The sequence below is a fragment of the Gossypium arboreum genome, chromosome 11 (assembly GCF_025698485.1).
Source record: "Gossypium arboreum isolate Shixiya-1 chromosome 11, ASM2569848v2, whole genome shotgun sequence".
NCBI lineage: Eukaryota > Viridiplantae > Streptophyta > Magnoliopsida > Malvales > Malvaceae > Gossypium > Gossypium arboreum.
Window position 1 is genome coordinate 137,506,849 of NC_069080.1, and position 22,018 is coordinate 137,528,866.

Below are 22,018 nucleotides of genomic sequence, written 5' to 3' on the forward strand. Positions count from 1 at the left end.
TGTTGTTCCAATAGGGTCGGAAGCGTGTAAATTATTGTACTAAAAATCACACAAAGTTCAATTCCTGGGAAGAGAGGTGGATCACAAGGATCTCTTAAATACCAAGTCTTTCCTTAGTCGAATATTCCTTCTAACGTAATTTAATAGCATAATTAAATACTACTATTATACCCTCAAATATTGAAAGAAAAATAGGACAAAAGAACACAAGAGTTTTAACGAGGTTCGTAAATTATACCTATGTCCTCGGGCACTAACACCAGATGATAACTTTACTATCTCCAAAATATTACAAACAAATAGAATTCCTTAAGAATTCTCAAATGGGAGAAGAGAGAAAACTAAGAGAGAAAGATTGGTTGGGATGGTTAAAAATGAGAAATGGTTAGGCCTATTTATAGTTGAGGTTCAGGGACTAACTTGCAAATGGCCTAAAAAATTAGGGACCAAAATTGCAATTATCCCATTCAACTTTAAACAAATTGCCTATCATTTTTTTCTTTCGGTGCCACTTGCACCTCCCATTTTTGACTTTTCAACACCCTTTTTTTTTTTTTTAATTTGACTTTTCAACACTGTCTAGGCTCAGATGTATCCTCTCCCTTTAATAATCTTTTGTAACCACTCCTAACGAGGTACTCACCAGTTGCCTCACGCCACCAGACCAACCTGTCTTCCTGAGTGTGTTGGATAGTGGAATACAAAGGATGCGCTCAGCTTCTTTCGAGGAAAAATGATTGGTAATAAGATCTCTCTTCCAGCATCTTTGTTCTTGATCGATTAATTCCGTGACAACATTCAAATCACTAATCCTAACACTATTGTGAACTTTAAAGTCCACAGATCTCGGCAGTCACACATCCTCCCAACTTGAGATATTAGTCCCTGCCCTCACTTGCCAGCAAATCCCCTCCTGCAGCACTCTCTTGATGGCCCATATACTCTCCTAGGTATATGATGGATTACTCCCTGAATTCGACCTCATAAAGATAGTCTCTAGGTAATATTTTGCCTTTAGCATTCACGATAGTAGAGAATTTGGGTATTTTGCCAAATGCCACCCTTAACATTAAACTTAAGTTCTGCATCCCAGGCCCCCATCCTAAATTTAACTCAGATCAGATCAAATTATTGAAATACTAACTGTTTTTTTTTCAATTTAGAACAAAAATAGAAAGAAATAAGCAAGTCAACCAGCATTGAAATGTTCTTTGAAACAACAAAAATTTCCTCAATTAATTAAAGAAATTGCCATTAAAAAGAGGAAATTCAGCAAAATCAAAGAAAAAAAAGAAGAATAGAGATTAAGTAAAATGAATTAGAGAATTGGGTAACACTTGCTACTTCGATGGAGTGAAGAGAAGAGAGGAGAAAAAGAGCAAGCAAGGGGATAAATCTCAAAATTATATACGAATTTTGATTTAATGTGTAATTATATACATGAATTTTAATGTGGTGCAATTATACACGTAAAACTCTAATTGTAGTTCTCATGTTTTAATTTTGATTTAATCATGCATATTTAAAATAATAATTAAATAATTTATTTTTATATTGGATAAATATAATTTTTTATGTATATGCATTCGTAAACATAAAATAATGTTATATCAATAAGAATTTGATCAAATTAAAATTTCATATATAAAATTGCTCGTAAAATAATAGAGAAAAAAGGGAAGAATGTAGATTAAGTTTTCATAATTGATCCAACTGATAATTTATCTATTTTAAATTCAATCGTTTTTCGATTCGATTGAATAAAATAAAATTATATTAAGAATAAAAAAAATAGTTTAATTAATTTGATTACAATTCAACTGATTCAATCGTCCGGTTCAACTAATCTGATCAATTTACGGGTCAATCGTCTAACCCCTTATTTTGAATCAATATCTTGATTGATTCTCGATTCAATTGATTCCACTGACGAGTTTAGTTCAGTTCTGAAAACAATAATGTACATTTGACGTGCAAAGATCAAGGCAGCTTTGCGAATATTAATATTAATTTAATTTGTTCTAATTCCGATAAAAAAAATCAAAGTTATATTCAATTTTCACTTCAACTTGAATTGATATGACATATTTTTTATGTATTTTATTAAAAAATAATTTTAACTTTAATTATATTTAATGATGCTATGAATTGTTTGTTAGGTAAAATTATATTAGAGCAAATATTAAAATAAATTTTATTTTCATATATTTTAAGTTAATATTATATACTAGAAATTTTATCACGCATAAATGCGTTTAAAAATAACCTACGATAAATAAAATTGTATGGTTTGAAATTAATAATAATATATATAATGTATATGGAATTAAAATAAAAATGTGGGTCAAAACTTTTGTGTAATAATATTAAAATATAAAAAATAAAACATTGATTGGAGTGATAAAGTTGAGTTTTCGTGTTTGATAATAGTATAGGTTTAAAGCTTCTAATTTGTAATTTTTATTGATTTTATTTAAAATGTAAAGGACAAAATTACAATTATAAGAATATACCTTATTTAAAATATATAAAGGTAATTTAGTAATTTCTCGAACCGAGTTGGTATGGATGTGACATCAATTCAATTAGGAATTTAAATAATAATATAGAAATAAAAAGAAGCATCATTGTAAAAATGTAAAAAAAAACTTGTAAAACTATTATTTTTTCAAATTTATTAAAATATAAATAATATTTAAAATTCGTAAAAATTATTAAAAATTGTGAGTATCATTAAAATTGTTAAATAATGATTAGAAATTGTAATAATTATTGAAAAATTTATAAGAATTTTGAAAATTTTAAAATTATAATAATTTTTACAATTTTTATTAAAATACAAAATTTAAAAATCTGAAAATATAGCCACGAAGAAATCAAATTCAAATATAGTAATATTTGATATCGATAACTCGTGACTTTAATTTTAATATTGAATATTTTAATTCAATCTCAAAATTGAGCTTAAACCTCATAATCAAACATAAATTAAATTAATTTATTACGAAATTGATGAATTTAATCTTATACCAAATTTAATATTTAATTTTAATTAATATACCAAACAAAATTTATAACTTAAATTTAATCTTAAATTCAATCCTTAATTTATTAGGCGCTTAACTTTTTGTTTAACAAACATAAAATTAATCTCAAAATAAACTTCATATAGAAATCCAAAGTCTAAGGACAAATACATCAAAGCCAAAACTACTGTAGACATTGCAGCTAGCCGACGCCGCCGCCGCCGCCGCCGCCGCCGCCGCCGCCAACGCCAACAACACAACCATTTGATTCTGCGAAGCTATTTTTTTGCAGTCGATTTGGGAAGATTTTGAACAGCAAAATAGGCTAGCAAATTCTTCTTCAACAGGTTATCAGCAAATCTCACTTGAAAACCAAATTTCTCAGCGTAATTAAGTGTGGCGCCCCACTTTTTCAAGGTATCCCAATCCAAATCCCCAACCGAGAAATCTTTCATCTCTTTGATCGCAGCGCAGACCAAAATTTGAATGGCGATATGAAAAACATCAGTAGTTTTTCCACGATCTTTTTCGATTTGGATTGCAATGGATTCGAGGTACTCTGGAATTTCCCCCCAAGCAGTGTTCTTCAATGCCTGTTCCAAGCCTGGAAAATCTTTGCATTCCACTTTGTCGTTGCTTTTGTCATAAAGTTGGTTTTCCAAATCACGGAATTTAGATTGTACTCCTTCACGAGTTAGATCATTGGTTGCAGTAACCTTTACCTTCCATTGGAGGTGGAAAAAAAAATACTTATTAGGTTAGTAATTCTTAACTCCAACAGCTCATGAGCCGTATCGAGTTTTTTTATATTTTCATATAATTAAATTACATTATTTTCTTTAATATATTATTAACTTTAAGCTTAATTATTAAACCGATCTCGGACTCGAGTATCAAATTTCAAATTTAGAAATCGAGCTTGAACATGATAGTATTTGAATTCAGCTTGGCCTTATTACACTACATAAAACTCAATTGAGATTTGATGTGTGTTATATATCTGAAAGACATAAAAGAAGCATGAAATCTCAAATTCATTACTCAACAAAGAGAAGGGGAGACTATTAGTGATGATAGTGGTGTTTTTCATTAAGTCTTATCACCTTTGCATAACTAAGATGCCTTGCTTTTTCTAAGAGATACTACCACTAGACAAGGACCATTTTGGAAATAAAAATCAGATTTTGAGGCTCAGACAAACAAATTTTCCAAATAAACAAATGAATATTAAAAGAAGTCGGTTCCTTCATTAAAATAAATTGAATATGAATTAGTAAGTTCGATTAAGAGACTTACATTATTTATCCCACTTTTGGTTAGATCATCGTAAATTTCCACTATTTCTGGCACGGATGACTTGATAAACTCTTCTTCATTTTTTGTTAATGATTCTAGTCGGTGTCGGAGCTCCCCCGGTTTCCTTATTCCTTTTCTTTCTTGTCTCAATAAGTCATCGGAAACAAAGCTCAGATTTCTTTTCTTGCTTCCGTTCTATATCGGTGAAGAGAAGACAGAGAAAAGGCCGCCGCCGCCGAAGAGTAAAGCAGGAAAAACAAAGGAGTTCGTTGGTTAGAGAACGCTTGCAAGTTGGGTCTATGTGATTAACAAAAAGAAGAAAAAAAAAAGTTCATCTACGTGATTCTTAACTTCCACCTTCATTTCATGTATGGTTTAAAACAAATCAATATTTTTTTTCATGTCAACTTTATCTTTATTTCGAGATTTTGAATAGAATTTAATGATCTTAATTTGCCAAAGACTTACCTTTTCCGTCGTCTTCATCCTAGTCGGACAACCTGCTACCAAAGTTGTGCTCTTTGCAGCCATTAAAGGGATTTTAACGAGGAGGTGATCGAAAAAGTTTAACATGTCGAACACCCTTTCAGGGGAAGTTAACCTGTTCTTAATGACCTGAATTTGAGAGCTCATTTTGGAAAGGTAACCATAATTGTTTGCCCTTGACCAGGGAAAGAGAAGCCTTCTCAAAACATCGAAAGATAACTCATCGAGAAAGTCATCGGCATCGTGAAGTGCATCGTTCAGCTTTTCAAGCCAAGCTGTCAAATTGCTGATCGCAGATCGCTCTTCGGCGTCAGGAAGCATAACTATGGTTGCAGAGACGGTGACGTCGAAGTCATCTTGGACAAGCAGCCACATTTCAGAGAGAATAAGGGATTTCAATTTGTCGCCCGAGGTGAACCCAGTTTCTTCCGCCATTGATGGTTCAAACCGAAATCAAGGCAAAAATTGCTTGATTATTGCAAGAGGAAGAAAGTGCAAAGTGAATCGAAGGAGATGAAAATTCAGGTTTGTAGAGACCACCAAACAATACAATATGATAAAAAGAATGTTGATGGATGAGATAAATTTCCCCTCTTATATTTTCACTCGCAAGCATTCAACATAACTTTCTCGCAATGCGCGCGAGCATATTCAACTTCAACATCACTTTCTCGCGATGGGCGCGAGCAAGCAGATTCTAACAATATTAATTTTTTTATCCACTACTGTCCAAATGAACTAAAATACTCGTCCTAAAAGAATTGTAGTTTTTGGCTTTACCAAAAAAAAATCATTTTAAAAAATACAGTGGTCCAACAACTTGACCTTTTTGTCTACTTCGAAAGCTAAATAAGCCATTATCTCCACTAAATGCCGATATTGAGATTTTTTTAAAATACACTCAAAGACTATTACCTAAACAGACTTGCGCGCGAGCATTGGTTGAAGCATATTGTCGAAACCATCTTTTTAGAAAAACGGGGTCGACTTGGTTTTGAAAATGAAAATAAAAATGTGAGTCGCCACCAATCTTTTTTGCTGAGGTGTGATCGGGTCACCTCAAATTAATCATTCTAATAAAAATTAAAATTTACTAAAACGATAATTTTTGGTCTACGAAAATCAGAAAATGAGTTCGGGAGTTGGTTACGCACGAGAAAGGATTAGCACCCTCGATACGCCCAAAAATTGGTACCTAGTTGATTAATTAGTGTCTTTAGTGTTGAAAATTGAAAACTTAAAAGATTTTGAAATGCAATCCCTCTCTTTGTAAAAAACTCGAATGTTAAAGACATTCTCGTCTCGAAGTGATAAAATGTCACATCCAGTAAGTTAGGACACGACATCTCGAGCTTTTGAGAGTAAGCTTGCCTTTTATGTAAAATTCGTGTATTTTAACTCCTTTTAAAAGGATATTCGATTATTTAGGGTAAACAAGGAAAATCAAAACCCAGTAAATTAGGGCACGATCTCTCGAACTTCCAAATACCGAATATTGCCTTTATTTACAAAAATCTTATCTTGAGGTAACGAGACGTCATATCCAGTAAGTTAGGACATAACACCTTGTATCTCCGAGAGTAAGCGTTTTTTTCAAAACTCGTGTTACGATTTTAAAAGAATATGCCGTTATTTAGGTTGAACGAGAAAAATCGAAACCCAGTAAGTTAGGGTACGACTTCTCGAACCTTCAAACACGGAATATTGCTTTTATTTAAAAAAAAATTCCTTTTTGTACGAATTTAGGTAAAAGAAAATAAAAATAAATTTAATCGATTATATTTAAAAGGAGATAGTTCAAAATTTAAAAGTCATGCGTGACTAATAATGATAGTGCAACATTTATTCAAGTAACAAGGGCAATATATTGTATGCTAAAAATAACACATGTATATATATAGAGATAATAACAAAGATAAAGACAGAAATAGCATCAAAGTAATACTAATATCGATGATAACAATGATAATAATAAAACTTAAATTTTGAAATATATTGAAAGTAATATTAAAAAACATAATAATAATAAAATAATAAATAAATAGATAAATAGAAGGGCACAACAGAGAGAGTAATAGATAAGAATAAAAAATGAAGCAAAAGAAATATTAAGTAAAGAAAATAAATAGATCAGTTAGAATAAAAATGAAGTTATGTATGCGATTTGAAACTAAATATTATAATAATAATAATAATAATAATAATAATAATAATAATAATAATAATAATTAAGTAGGAAATAATAATACATTAACAAGACAAATAATATAATAACAGTGATAGTACTAAAGAAAATAATAATATTAGTAATAGTAATAAATATAATGGTAATAATAATAATAATAATAATCTAAACTTTGAAACATATGAAATGTATATATAAAGAAATAAATAAATAATCCTTAAGATAAACAATAATGAGAGTAATAATAATAATAAGATAAATAAATAAAAGGGACTAATTATAAATGAGAAATAAGTAAATAAATGAAATAAGAATGAAAATAAAAGGTTCAAGTAAAAACTTGAAAATGAGCAAACAAAAATAATAAATAAAAAGGAATCAAATGAAACGAATACAATGATAATGACAGTAATAGTAATAATAATAAATAATAAATAATACTAGTAAAAGAATAATAATAGTAATAAAAATAAAAATAGCAATGATAATAATAATACTGATAACAAAAGAAAAAGGTAGCTAAATGAGTAAATAAATAAAAAAGGGAAAATAAAATATGAAAGATTGAAAGCAAGGAACTAAATTGTGATCTAAACAGAATTTAAAGTACAAATCATGAGATAAAAATAAAGTAAAATGGATTAAGGGATTAAAATGAGATAAAATTAAAATTATAGGGCGAAATTTAAAGAACAAAATGAAAGAGGACTAAATTGAATTTAAAACAAACGTTTGGGGCAAATCAAAAAATAAATGAAAGAGGAGAGGACTAATTTAAACATGCGAACAACGTGAAGGGACGAAAAAAGAAAATATCCCCGTCCCTCTAAATGTTGCGTTTTGCGTAGGACTAAAATGAAACAAAAAATGAATTATTAGGAGAAATTAAAAATAACGAAAAATTTAATTACAAAATTGTAAAAAACGGAAGGGCTAAAAGTGCAATTAGCCATTCCATTAGAAAACACACGGATCTTCAACTCGAGCGAGTTGGATCAGGTCGGAGGGGGCAAAACGACGTCGTTTTGGGCGTTTAAGGCCAGTCCCAAAACGACGTCGTTTTGGTAGCCTATATAAATCAGATTTTTTTTAAAACTTCATTTTTTCTTTGTTTTTTTAAAAAAACTTCTTCTTTTTCCCTTTATTTTCTCTGCAGAGGCCTCTACTCCGGCGAGGGTTCCGACCATTCGCCGTCGCATCGGCCGCCATCGCCACCACAAGATACACAGTGGCGGAAAATAAAAAATGTACGTTTTTTATTTTTTCTTATTTTATATATATATATATATATATATATCTATATATATGCTGTTTTTCTTAAAAAATAAAGAAAATATCTACTTATGTATATTCGAAGGAGGAAAATAAAAAGAAATAAACTAAAAAAAGAAAATAAAGACCTTAACGCGTTTTTCCTTCCACTGCTTGCTGTTTTTTTGTTATTCGATGTATTTGAATCTGTTTTTTTGTATTCAAAAGTGTCCAAACCATACATTTGATTCATAATGACTTTTATAGCCATTTACAATACTTTTTTTTATCTATTTTTATGCTTGCTGTCACTGTTGCTTGTGTGCAGGTGCAACTTGAGGGCGGTGGATGTGACAAGGCGGTGCTGCAGGCCGTTAGAAGGCAGTTGGCCAAAAGTCAGGCATAGGGGCGGCGGCTAGGGTTTCTTGGAGGAGTTTAGGATAGTGGGCTAGGGTTAGGTTAGGTTTGGGCTTAGTTTGGGCTTGTTTTGGGATTTGGGTTTTATTAGTTTTATTTAGTGGATAGGTGGGTTTGTGTTTTGGATTGGTTTGGTTTAGCCCGGGCCGAAATGGGCTTGTACACATATAGTACCAAGTTTGCTAGCTAACTTTCCAGTAAAGTTTTCCAGCTAACTTTCTAGTAGTCTTATCGCGTCAATTTTACAGAAAGTTAAAATCTCGAGCTTTTGGTGATATAAACTGTCAAATTAACGAATTACTTTGTTTCTTCAGTTTTACGCTTGCACACCCGACTCTACTCTCTCTTTTTTTCATTGTGGTAGAAGTATGTATGGTTTAATTTACCAATTTTTTATGGCTTTGTTTTGCTGATTTGAAAGAAGATTTTGATGTCCTTTACCCGCAAATAGTTTGTGTTTTTCTGTTCTTTTTGTTTTAATGATTTGATCTAATCTAAATTTCTTAGATCCGTGCCAAGATGAGCATTGCTAACATTTTATCCCCGAAGATAGCTATGGAAGACTTGGAAACTTGTCACAACCTGAGAGACTGACACCAGCAATCAATCAAAACTTTCAAGAGAGATATTTCATTATAGAAATACTTCAACCCGAATGGAGACATGAACTATCAACCGAAACAGATCAAGAGCTACTTGATGTCAAATGCAAGCATAGATGAGAACTACTTGTTACCAAGTGGAGGTATGAACTCTCAAGAGAAAGAGTTCTCAAGTGATAACCCCTTGATCTTAAATGCAGACATAGATGAGAACTACTTGTTCCCGAGTGGAGACATGAACTTTCAAGGGGGAGAGTTCTCAAGTGAGAACCTCTTGATGTCAAATGCAAGCATAAATGAGAACTACTTGTTCCCTAGTGGAGACATGAACTTTCAAGGGGGAGAGTTCTCAAGTGAGAACCGCTTGATGTCAAATGCAAGCATAGATGAGAACTACTTGTTCCTAAGTGGAGACATGAACTTTCAAGGGGGAGAGTGGTCAAGCAAGTTTGAGACATTAGAAAATAACCGTAAAAAGGTATGTTAAATTTTTACAAATCTAACTTTAACTTTTTAATTTGGTTTTTCAGCCCTCAACAAGTGTTGGGAACCTATCCTCGAATGGTATGTTATGCATAATTTTTATTTAATTTAATGATAATGCATCATGTTATTATTTATTGATGATGTATAAAATTTATATATCAACGGTACATAAAAATTACTGCTTATAATAATTCTCTTTTTGATGCACTAGATTTATTTTTAAATGTTAAAAAGTCAAAATTTTAACTATGTTACTTGAATATAAATGTAAATATCAAATATAAAAATTTATGCGTAATATATATGTGTTCAATTTTTCTAAAATTTTTAATGCATTTAGAAGAATTTTGGAACACCATATTTGATACCTATATTTGAACATGTATTGCTACATTATTTTTATGTCACATTATAATCATAATTCCTTTTCTACTAAGCAATATGGGTTCATTTATCTTTATCTTTTATAAGTTTTCTTTTCTTTTTCTTTATCCTAATGTCTCATGTCATTCTTGAGCTTGCTCTTCCTGCATCTTTCCAGTTAAATTTTTTGTTATGCAAAATTTTTTAATTTTTTGTCGTTCAATAAAAAAAAAATTGTTGAAGAAGTGCCAAATCAATTGAATTCTCCACCTACAATTGACACCTTGTTTCAACATATATACTTTTCTTGTATGTCTTCAAACTCACAAGCAACATTTGCAACAACAAATTCTAAAGAAATGACTCATGATTTCACTATGTTGAGTCTTGAACCACAGCTTTTCGTTTTAATGATTTGTTTTAATCTAAATTTCTTATATCTGTGTTAAGATGAGGATGTCATATCTCGAAAATACTTATAAAGAGAATAGAGACTTGTCACAGCATGAGAGAGTGACATCAGCAACCAATCAGAACTTTCAAGATGGAGAGAACGAAGAGTTGCTCAATCATAATCAGATAAACAATTCGATGCCGCGTAATGAAAAGACCCATTGAAGAGCTTGACAAATTGGAAGCTAAAAAAAAAAAGGCACAAAGAAACAGTGCAACTCCCAACAATCACCAATGCTGAAAAATAAAAAATTTACCAAGGAAGCTTGTCGAAGGGAAAACTGGGAAGGAAATAAGGGTAATATACAGGCATCGGATTGACAGACAAATATTACAAGTAAATTCTCCTAACTGAATTTAATAATTATTGTTATTTATTATATATATATGTATTGAAGGTAAAAATGCCACTACACGGATTGGACTCTGCATTATTGGTTATGCTTACTTTAAGTTAGTTTATTATTGAAAAGTGTTATTAAAAATTTTGATAGTGTTTACCATTTCATTAAAAATTACTTTTAGAAAGATAAAATATTTATTTTAGACATGATGTTGTAAAGTAAAAGATTTAATGAGAGGATAAAAAAATAATTTCATTTAAAAGAACCTTTTTAAAGGTTAAAAGCTAAAAATTTTGACTTGGGTTAAAATTCAGCTTTAAAATTAAAGTTTAAATTGAAAAACTGCATATTTACCCAATTTTTTTTTAGTTTGAAATCATGATTTGGGTTGAGAAGTGTTTTTCAACTTCAATGATAAATAAAGTAACTAAAATTTGAGAATGGTTTTTACTTTCAGAGTCGACAATATATTGTAATAGATGATCCAAAAAATCCTTGTATCGACAATGTAAATATGTTTGTTTCTTTTAATGCCTATTTTGTGTGTATATTTTAGGAAAGGAAGGACAAGAAGATAGATATGAAATCAATGCTCATTAAGCCATGGCCAGTGCAACTGGATGTCCAAGGCATTCAGCAAGAGTTCGAAGAAATAACTAATGCTAATTTAAAACCAAAAGAGGATAAGGAAAGATTGCTCAAAGTAGCATCCAAGTTTGATATATTACATCAACAACGTAAAGAGGTATGTTAAATTTTTACATTTTTAGTTACTCAATCTAAGTATCCCATCTAACTTTTTAATTTGGTTTTTCAGCCTTCAAGAACAGTTGGGAACGATGATAGATTGGTATGCATAATTTTTTTTTAATTTAATGATGAAGTTTCATGTTATTATTTATCGATGATGCATGAAATTTATGTATCAAAGGCAGAAATTATTTTATGGATCCTTCTCATCACATCAACCATGATCCATTTTTTAATTATTTAATGATATTTCAGTAATTTTTTCATATCATTGACACATAATTTTGGTAATTTTTTAACCTTGAATCTAAAACCTAGTGTCACAGGGCTAGATCTTTCGTCTCGCGATCCGTACGGTCTTAGGTGATTCGTTTTTCAAAACTAGCCTAAGTCAGCCTTTACTCAAGTAAGGATTCATTTAGAAGTCCTCCAAGGCACCAATTTGTATAGCAGAAGCGATTTATGCAAAAAGAGGCAACAAAAGAACAACAGAAAGAGTACACACAAGGTGTTTGAGTAAATGAGTAAATGCTCTCAATATTCTCTTATTTAAAAAGAGTAATGAAACAATGAATGGATTGATTTCAAATAAGGGGGAGGCTCTCTATTTATAGTTGAGCTCCCCCAAAACCAACGGTCGAGATACATTTATATCGACAGACGGGATTAACTATATCCCTTGATTTTAGGGATTTACAATATATGTCTTATCAAATCTAATCTAATCTTTACAAGATATGATTATATCAATCTTTTAAGATTAGTTACCAAAATAGCCTAAGTTGTCATATCTTCATTATCCGGCCAATCAGGCTTCAATCTGACAGGCTTCTCCAAAGGGTTATCGAATCGGGCCAGTTCTTGTGGACCAAATGATCCCCATCTACACAATAGACCTCCACCGGATGCATTTAGTGCAATGGTCACGGGTTTTGAGCTGTAGCCCGTGACATTCTCCCCCACCTATTCTCATGACGCCCTCATTGCTACTTCCGAATGGCACTGACTTAATTCGCCTTGGTTTCATTTTGATGCCTTAGCTTTTCCCTTCCTTCAAGACTTTTGCCTCGGCTTATGTCACTTCTTAACTCGAACCATCCTACTCGTTGCATTTACTTTAGTCAACTGTCCAACTTGCATAACTTTTTTTTCCTCGAAGTCTGATGCACTACCCTCCTCTCCCATATGTGGAAGCCTTGTCGGTGACTTGGCCAACTCCGACGCTTTACTCGAATTGAGCCTCATTAGCCCCAACTTCACTGTTTTCATCATAACTTTTCCCCTAAGTTCGATGAAAAACTCACCTCTTCCTTAGGTGGAAGCCTCTCCCTGACTCACCAAGTTCAGGCGTTGCCTTTCCTTTGACTACTGCTTGCTCTGGACAGCTTCACAACTCATGGGGACCATGGCACAAGAAGCACTTTACTCGCTTCTTTTTGCTCCTCTTTGCCCTCTTGGCTTCGACTTTTCCCTAGCTTGAACCAAGCTTCTTGGGCTCTTTGTATGCTCCATCGTCCCTTTCGGTGACAGACTTCTTTGGACACTTCCGCAACCTATGCGGACCATGACATAAGAAGCACTTCACTGGTTTCTTCTCACTTTCAGCTTCCTTGGCTTTGACACCCCTTGCGCTCAAACCAAGTACCAGGGCCTTACCTACTGGTACCTCCTTAAGCTCAAATTTATTAGGACATTTCTTCAATATATGTGGACTGTCACAGAGAAAACATTTCAACTTGTCCTTTTTTCTATCAGGTTTCTTCTTCCCAACTCGTGGTTTCCCATTACCACCATTGTTGTCGTTGCTATTGCCATCAACAGTATCTTCCTTGTGATCATTTTCACATACGCCCCTTTTCTCAGACTTGGAAGACCCAAGCTTGCCTTTCCCTAGACCAAGCTTGACCACAGACTCTACTATCGTCATGGCTTCCGACAGCTTTTGAACACCTCTTTGTTCCACCTCCTGTCTGACACACGACTTCAATCCATTCTGAAAAACAAGCAATGATTCTTTCTTGGTCACATCTAAAACTTGGAGCATGAGTTCTTTGAACTCTTGAACATACTCTCCCACTGTGCCCCGTTGCTTTAACCTTTGCAAATTTTCCCGAGCTTTTTCCTCGATAAATTCTAGGTAAAACTATCCCTTTAACTCACATTAAAACTTGTGCCACGTCTCAATCTCACATTGCCTTTTATCTGTGGTCCTGCCTCACCACCATAAAAACGCAATATCAGTAAGAAACATTGAAACAGTGTTTACCTTAACCGCATCATCCACGATACCTTTGGCATGGAAGTAGTTTTCTATCCTTCACAAGAAGTTTTCCACATCGTATGTAGACCTTGTCCCCACAAACTCTTTCGGCTTCAGGACATCCTCATAATTGGGTGCTGCACTTGATACTCTTTTCCCCACGGCTGCTCGGCACAATGCCAGCTCTCTTTCGAGCTCCTCTTTGCCAGCTTCTTCCTTTGGGAATCTAGCAACTCTTGCACACTCTCCTTATTAGAAGTGAGACACATGGTCACAAAGTCTCTGGACTGCTCCCTCAAGTTATCTATGCTTTCCTCAAGTGCATTTTCTAACTATTTTGCGTCCTCTATAGACTCCTCAAGTTTACCCGCGCGTTCCTCAACTGCTGATAGCATCTCCTTCAAAGAGTTTTTAGCTTACCTTTGTTCGAACTCTTCTTTCGACATCCTAACAATGCCTTCGAACCAATAGCTCTAATACCACTTGTCACGGGGCTAGATCTTTTGTCTTATGATCTGTGCGGCCTTAGGCGACCTGTTCGTCCAATCTCACCTAAATCAGCCTTTACTTAAGTGAGGATTCCTTTAGAAGTCCTCCAAGGCACCAATTTGTATAGCGGAAGTGATTTATGCCAAAAGAAGCAATAAAAGAACAACAGAAAGAGCGCACACAAGGTGTTTGAGTAAATGCTCTCAATATTCTCTTATTCACAAAGAATAATGAAACAATGAATGGAGTGAGTACAAATGATAGAGAGGCTCTCTATTTATAGTTGAGCTTCCCCACAACCGACGGTCAAGATACATTTACATTTACGGAAGAGATTAACTATATCCCTTGATTTTAAGGATTTACGAGATATTCCTTATCAAATCTAACCTAATCTTTACAAGATATGATTCTATCAATCTTCTGCTAGGATTAGTTACCAAAATAGCCTAAGTTGTCATATCTTTATTATCGGGCCAACCTGGCTTCAATCTGATAGGTTTCTCCCATAGGTTATTGAATCAGGTCAGTTCTTGTGAGCCAAATGATATCCATTTACACAATAGACCACTACTAGATGCATTTGGTGCTATGGCCACAGGCCTTGAATTGTGGCTCGTGACACTAGAACCCTGAACCTTGAACTCAGGGTTTGGAGTTCAGGTTCAAGGTTCATGTTTGAGATTTGAGGTTTAAGATTCAGGGCTCATGACTCAGGGTTCAGAGTAAAAAAAAATTATCAAAATTATGTGTCAATGACATAGAAAAGATTGCTGAAATATAATTAAATAATTGGAAAGGGAGCATGGATGATGTGGTGGGAAGAAGAAAATATTTTATGGATCGTTCCCACCACAACATCCATGGTCCCTTTCCAATTATTTAATGACATTTTAGTAATTTTTTTATGTCATTAACACATAATTTTGGTATTTTTTTTAATTTCAAACCTCAAATCCCAAACTCAAACCCAAACCTCAAACTTGAACCCCAAACCCTAAACTCAAGGTTTGGGTTCATGTTTAGGATTTGAGATTTAGTGTTCGGGGTTCAAGATTCGAGTTTGATATTTAAGGTTCAGGATTTGAAGTTTAGGTTTTATGTTCACGGGTTAGGTTCAAGTTTGGGGTTTATGATTTAGGATTCAAGGTTTAAGGTTTGGGGATCGGGGATTTTAGGGTTAAAAAATTATTAAAATCATGTTTCAATGATATAAAAAAATTATTGAGATGTCATTCAATAATTAGAAATGAACCTTGAATGATATAGTGAGAAGGTTCAATAAAATAATTTCTCCTATGAAAGTTCAATCAAATATTGGTTTTTTTTTATAGTAAATCTCTGTTCCTTGCACTAGATTTATTTTTAGACTTAGCGATAAGACATTCCTTTCTTACATATTTCTAATTAAATTTCAGGATTGCATCGTGAATCATTGGACATTAGCTGATCCAAGTAGCATTTGAGAACAACCAACCAAAATAATTTGGGAAATTATTTAGGTTTCAGAAAACTTTATTCTATTTCTAAGGTTATTACTTCATCATCAACAAACCTTTTTCATTAAGATTTTTACTTATTAATAATACCTATTTCATTAATGAACATAAGCATCTTACAATATCCATCATCTATGATTATTTATTAGACCCATGAATTTGTTGAATACGTGTTTGTAATGACATCACATTAAATCTCAACTAATGCATATGTATACCATCCTCATAATATATGGTTTTCTCTGTTTATTATTTCAGTTTCCTGCAAGGACCCCATATTTACTCTCTGCTTTTAGGGATTTTGAACACCTAGTTTATGACAAAGGCAACAACAAACTGGGAAAAGAAAGTTTCCCAGGCTTACAAGAAGAGTTGTAAAAAATTGGTTGGGAGGAAATTCCAAGCTTCCTTCAATCTATTGCGAGCTGAATCGAAAAGGATCGTGGAATAGTTACTAACTTTACCTATAAACCTACTCAAATTCTGGTTTGTGCTACCATAAAAGAGATGGAAGATTTTCTAGTTGAGAAATTGGACTTTGATACGTTGAAAAAGTGGGGGGCTACACTTAATAAGGCCAAGGAACTTAGTTTTCAGGTGGGATTTGCTGATGATTTGTTAAGGAAAAATTTGCTTGCCTACGTTGGTCACACACAAATTCTTGGACGAGACTTAAAAAAAGAGGTCGAAGAACAAGGGAGAAACTAGGATAAATTTTTAGGGGGCCAAATGAAATTTTAATTTTTTATAGTCTATATCTTTATAATTTTTATATGATCAATGTAACAGCCTGATTTAGACCCTAGTCAGAACAGTGGTTTTGGGACCACAAATTTGAGTCAGAAAAATATTTTAATATTATATTCTATGTTGAAAGTATGTGAATTGATATGTGTGAAATTTTCGTAAGAAAATTTTATCATTTGTGTGCTCAATTTGCAAAAATGACTTAATTGCGTCAAATGAAAAAGTGGCAATCCAATTGTTAAAGCACTAAATTACTATGGTTTATTAATTGCTAAGTCCTTAAAATGGAAATATGCCACTATTATGGTTGATGGACGGTAATGGCCATTAAATGGATGATTTTGGTGTTGTTTTATTAAGGTTATTTTAGTAATTATTTAATTAATGCTTAATAAATAAAACCAAAATCAATTTTTGGTTCATCTTCTTCATTAAATGACCGAATATCACAATGAAAAATAGGGTTTGAATGCTCAAAATAGTTCGGCACTTTGGGGGAGCAATTGTAAGTCCATTTTGACCTGATTTTTAATAATTTTTACGTTTTTGAGATCGTTGCTTCGTAAATTAGTTAGCCCATGCTTTAATTTTCAAAATTGATGAAGAATTTGTGATTTTCCATTGTTGATAGTTTGAGATTTTTGTGTTTAAAGATGAAAAATAAATATGTGTTAATAGATTTTCATATTTAATTAAGTGATTTTTAGTAAAAATGCCTATTAAGGATTAAATTGAGAAATTTGTAAATTTTGGGGACAAAATGTAAAATAAATGAAAGAAATGGGCTGCTAGAGACCTTAGTGAAATTCAGCCAAGCATGGGTGTGGTCAAATTTTGAATATTTTTTGTTTTGTGAAATAGGGACTAAATTGCGAAAAATGTGAAATGTCAGGGGCAAAAGTGTAATTAGCCCATTTATGTGTTTTTAGATGAATTTGATTGAATATATGATTAAATAAGTTGAGTTTGCACTGAATTAGATCAAGAAATGAGAAAATCGAATTTGGATCGAGGAAGTCGAAAATTATCAAATAATCGTTCCGGTCTGTTCGTGTTAGTACAAGGTAAGTTCATAAGTAAATAAATGTTGTTAAATTGAAATGTATGTGCATTATATATGCTTAATTGAGTTGTAAAGAAATATATATCTGACTATGGTTTAAGTACGATGATAAATCGACTATGTTTGGCACTAAGTGTGCGTTTCAAAATAGCTTCGACTATAGATAGCATTAAGTGTGAAAAATGAGAAAGCTTCGGCTATATGAGGCACTGAGTGTGCGATACCGAGATAGCTTCGGCTATAGATAGCATTAAGTGTACAAATTGAGAAAGCTTCGGCTATATGAGGCACTGAGTGTGCGATACCGAGATAGCTTCAGTTTATTGAGATGGCACTAAATGTGCGAAATCGATTTGGCTTTGACAAATCAGTGATGTACTAAGTGTACGAATTCTTAAAGAATAGAAAGGCTCCCGAACGAATTAATGTATTGAACAAAAAGTAAGGAAATAAATGAATAAATATAGGAAAGTTGAGGTATGTACGATACCTATGTGGTCGTTGATACTATGTGTATGAAGTTTTGTGAATTTGTATATACATGATAAATGGTCAAGGATTAGAATTGAATGATGTTTTATAAACGCTCGTTATATGAAACTATGGTCCTATGTTTCGGACATGAGATTTATGAAACATGATGTAATGACCTGAAATTCACGGGCACCGGAAAAGTGAGTTATAGGGCCTCCGTCTTAGTGAAATAAGTTCAAAAATAATTATTAAAAATATTTATGAGCCTAGTGGTGTGTCTAATTAGGATTTAATTAGGTGAAATTAGCTTAATTTAGAATAATTAGCAAAAAGAACTAAATTGAAAAAGGGGTAAAAGTTTAATTCTAAAGTAATAGAAAATAAAAAGGATCAAAATGGCAATTAAGCCATTTACATAAATTGAGGCGGCATATTGAAATAAAATCAAAGATTTTATTTAGGTTTTATATATTAAATTATATATATATATATTATAATGATTATTATTATAGTTTTATATTAAATTATTATGATTACTTAATTGATAATATATTATAAATAAATTAAATAGAAGACAATTGTATGGTAATAAAATATACATGTGTAAGAATTGTATAGGTACATTTGTAATTTAAATACTAAATTACTTATAATTTAAGTAAAAGATATTTGTTAATTAAATAATTAAATTATTAAATTATGAGATTTTTGTTTAAGAAACAAATTAAATAATGACAATTGTAATAAAATTATTGGTACAAATGTAAAATTAAATATGTATCCAATTGTAATATTAGTGTTTGTTATTAAAATAGATATTTATTAAATTAATTAAATATAAAATATAACATAAAAGAATTAAAGAAACATAACAAAGGAAACAGAGAAGAAACGAAACAGGGGAGAAAGAAGGAGAATAGAAAGGAAAGAAAGGAAATAGGGGAAATAGGGATTTTAAAGCTTGGAAGTTTAATAGGTAAGTCAAATTAGCCCTTTTTACTTAATTTTGATGCTTTAAAAGCTTTAGAACAAAGTTTTGATGAAATTAAGTTGTTAGTTTGGAAGTTCTTAGGTTTTTTTTTTAAACAAAGTTCATGATGAATAAAATGATGAAATAGGGGTTTAATTGAATGAAATTCAAGTTAGAATAGATATAAGGATTGAATTGCAAAGTAAGCTATAAGTTTTGTGTTTTAGGGACTAAATTGAGGAAAATTCGGAATTAAGAAAATATTTTGAAAATTTAATAGTTAAATTTGAGTTTAAATGAAATTTGAGTAGGAATAAGGTGTGAATTGGTGTTATAAATCTAGTTATTAACATTTTACATCAAAACAGTTTTGGGAGGTAGCAATGGTCTGACTTTGAAAATTTACTAAAAATTTTATAAATTGAACTAGAAGATAAAAAAAATATGGAATTAAAGCTTATTGAGTCTAGTTTCTTATAGTAGAAACAGTATAAGCAATTAATTGATGAATCAAGAGATATTTGAAATTTTGTAATACTGGTTCGGGGTGATTTCGAGATGCCCTGTTTTAACTTTGGAAAATTATTAAAAATTGTAAAAAAATTATTATGGAGTTTGATTTATATATGTGAACTCCTTAATGAATCTAGTTTCAAAATAAATAAACAAGAACCTTATTCGAGTTCTGTACAATGAGATAATTTATTTTTAGTAGAGAGAGGTCAGAACTGTCAAATGAAATAACAGGGGAGTATTTAACAAATAAACTGTATTAAATGGCTAGACCAAAAATTCTGGAAATTTTATGGTTAGAATATATATGAGTCTAGTTTTAAGGAAAATTTACGGATATTAATTGGAGTTTCTTAGCTCAAGATATAAATAATTTAGTAACAATGACTTAAGTAGACAGCTTAATGGTGAAATTATATATATACATTAAAAATGGTTAAATTTGCATGTTTAGGCTCATGAATTAAATTGAATCATGTTGTATTAATGATTATAAATTATTATTTTCGTAGCCAACAAAGAACCTGAAGCATCAGCATCGAAAGGAAAGGAGAAAGTCATCGAGGACTAAAACGGGAGAATTACGGTGTGTATTACTATAATTCGAATTTTAATTATTATTGATTGCTGAATTTTTTATTGTTATGTATGGTAAGTAAGACTTGAGGTAAGTATGTGAAATTGATATGAATATTGAGTGAAAATGAAAGTGATGCTAATTGATCAAATTGAATTGAATAAGTGAATTATGGAATATGTAATTATTTGAAAAGTGTATTGATTGAAAAATGATTGGTGATTTGAATTGTGAATTGAAAGTGATATAGGATTGAGAAAGTGAATTGAATACCCTATTAACTAGTCGGGCTGAGTCGGATATAGTTGGCATGCCATAGGATTGGAAGTGTTCAGGGATACTTCGACCTCGAGTCGATGAGACACTGGGTGTCACTATATTTCTTCGGATAGATTCGATGAGGTACTGGGTACCAACTTTACTTCGGCTAGGCCGATGAGACACTGGGTGTCAACTATTACTTCGAACTATCCGATGAGGCACTGGGTGCCATATTGGTGTGTTTGGTTGGATCCGTGTATCCGCCAAAGTCCGAAGTTACGTTAATAAGGTGAAAAATTGAAATGTGAATTTGAGGCATTGAAATGAGAAGAATTACAATTGAAATTGGAATTGTGATAATAAGAGAAAAGTATGAAATGTATATTCATAAGTGATATAAATTTAAGTTTGAGAAAATACATTGAATTATGAATTAGTACATATGACATTAATTGTTAGGTATTTTAATATTTATGTTTTTACTATTGTTGATATAACTTGATTTATAGTAATACCACTGAGTATATCTATACTCACTGTCACAGTTGTTTCCGTGCATGAGTTAGTAGAAGTCAAGTGTCTCGGCTCAAGATCCGAATAATCCCGACTCAACACAAATTTGGTGATGTATATTTTTCTTTTGGGTAAAAGTGGCATGTACATAGGTGTTGTTTAGTCACTTGAATATGTATATTACTTTGGGTAGTGAAGGATGATTTATAAAATTTAGATGGTTAAATGAAATAGTAAGGAAAGTACATGATATTTTGATACATGAACATTAAGTTGTTAAATGAATGAAGTTTTTAATCAATTTTGAATGATGCTATGATAGTTATTAAGTTAAAATTTTGTTAATGATATAAATAATAGTTATATGAATGTGAAATATTGGTGTTGGTTGTGTTGGTTTGAATTTGCAGGAGGTTTAGGTAAAAATAAGCAGAAATGCTGCCGAAATTTTTATAAAAAAAAAAAAATTGGAATACTCGAACAAGTCCCGTTCTACTTTTAATACGTGTTTGAACTTCGAGAGTTCAAGATAGGGACTTAATTATTATATTATACTATGAAAGTTATATTAATTGCAAATTATTCGTAAGTTGTCTGATATGTCCAGTAATGCCTCATAACCTCGTTCCGGTAACGGTTTGGGGTTAGGGGGTGTTACACATGAAACATGGCTTTGATCTATGATTGCTTGGTTCGAAAACTTGAGCAGATAATGAAATTAAAATGGTGGAGTTGGTGTACACTTTGTATGTAATATATAATTAGTAAAATAAAGTTGATCTTGGTTGGCCATATGATCCAAGTATGCAAATTTGGTTTATGTGAATAAGGAAATTATGAATGTGTGAGTTTGATTTATATGATTGAGATAATGGTTGTTATTCAAATTTGAAAGCATGGTTATACGTTCATTGATAAATAAGATAAGTGGGATCATTTAATGTGGTTATATGAAATTATAAGTAAAATGAAAGTATATGTGATTGAGATTTG

At 31.7% G+C, this 22,018-nt stretch overlaps 1 protein-coding gene and 2 long non-coding RNA genes across 3 annotated transcripts; 2 read left to right on the plus strand and 1 right to left on the minus strand.

Moving 5' to 3' along the window:
- Positions 1–3,070: 3,070 nt before the first annotated feature.
- LOC128284300 (uncharacterized) lies at positions 3,071–5,475 on the minus strand. Its single transcript, XM_053022264.1, has 3 exons — positions 4,791–5,475; positions 4,323–4,517; positions 3,071–3,748 (listed from the first exon to the last, which is right to left on the minus strand). Exons 1-3 carry the CDS (start codon positions 5,241–5,243, stop codon positions 3,305–3,307), a joined length of 1,092 nt encoding a protein of 363 aa, XP_052878224.1. The 5' UTR covers positions 5,244–5,475; the 3' UTR covers positions 3,071–3,304.
- Positions 5,476–11,594: 6,119 nt separating this feature from the next.
- LOC128284113 (uncharacterized) lies at positions 11,595–12,036 on the plus strand. Its single transcript, XR_008274428.1, has 3 exons — positions 11,595–11,654; positions 11,727–11,759; positions 11,986–12,036. It is a non-coding gene; the product is annotated as an uncharacterized LOC128284113 (long non-coding RNA).
- A 5,033-nt stretch (positions 12,037–17,069) lies between these two features.
- LOC128283740 (uncharacterized) lies at positions 17,070–20,267 on the plus strand. Its single transcript, XR_008274147.1, has 3 exons — positions 17,070–17,159; positions 17,635–17,718; positions 20,187–20,267. It is a non-coding gene; the product is annotated as an uncharacterized LOC128283740 (long non-coding RNA).
- The last annotated feature ends 1,751 nt before the right edge of the window (positions 20,268–22,018 follow it).

Excerpts from the sequence above, each read along its gene's own strand:
- LOC128284300 (XM_053022264.1), bottom strand. The coding sequence starts at position 5,243 with ATGGCGGAAGAAACTGGGTTCACCTCGGGCGACAAATTGAAATCCCTT. Across the intron at positions 4,518-4,790 it reads GGATGAAGACGACGGAAAAG|AACGGAAGCAAGAAAAGAAA; the intron begins GTAAGTCTTTGG and ends TCACCGATATAG. Across the intron at positions 3,749-4,322 it reads CCAAAAGTGGGATAAATAAT|GTAAAGGTTACTGCAACCAA; the intron begins GTAAGTCTCTTA and ends CTCCAATGGAAG.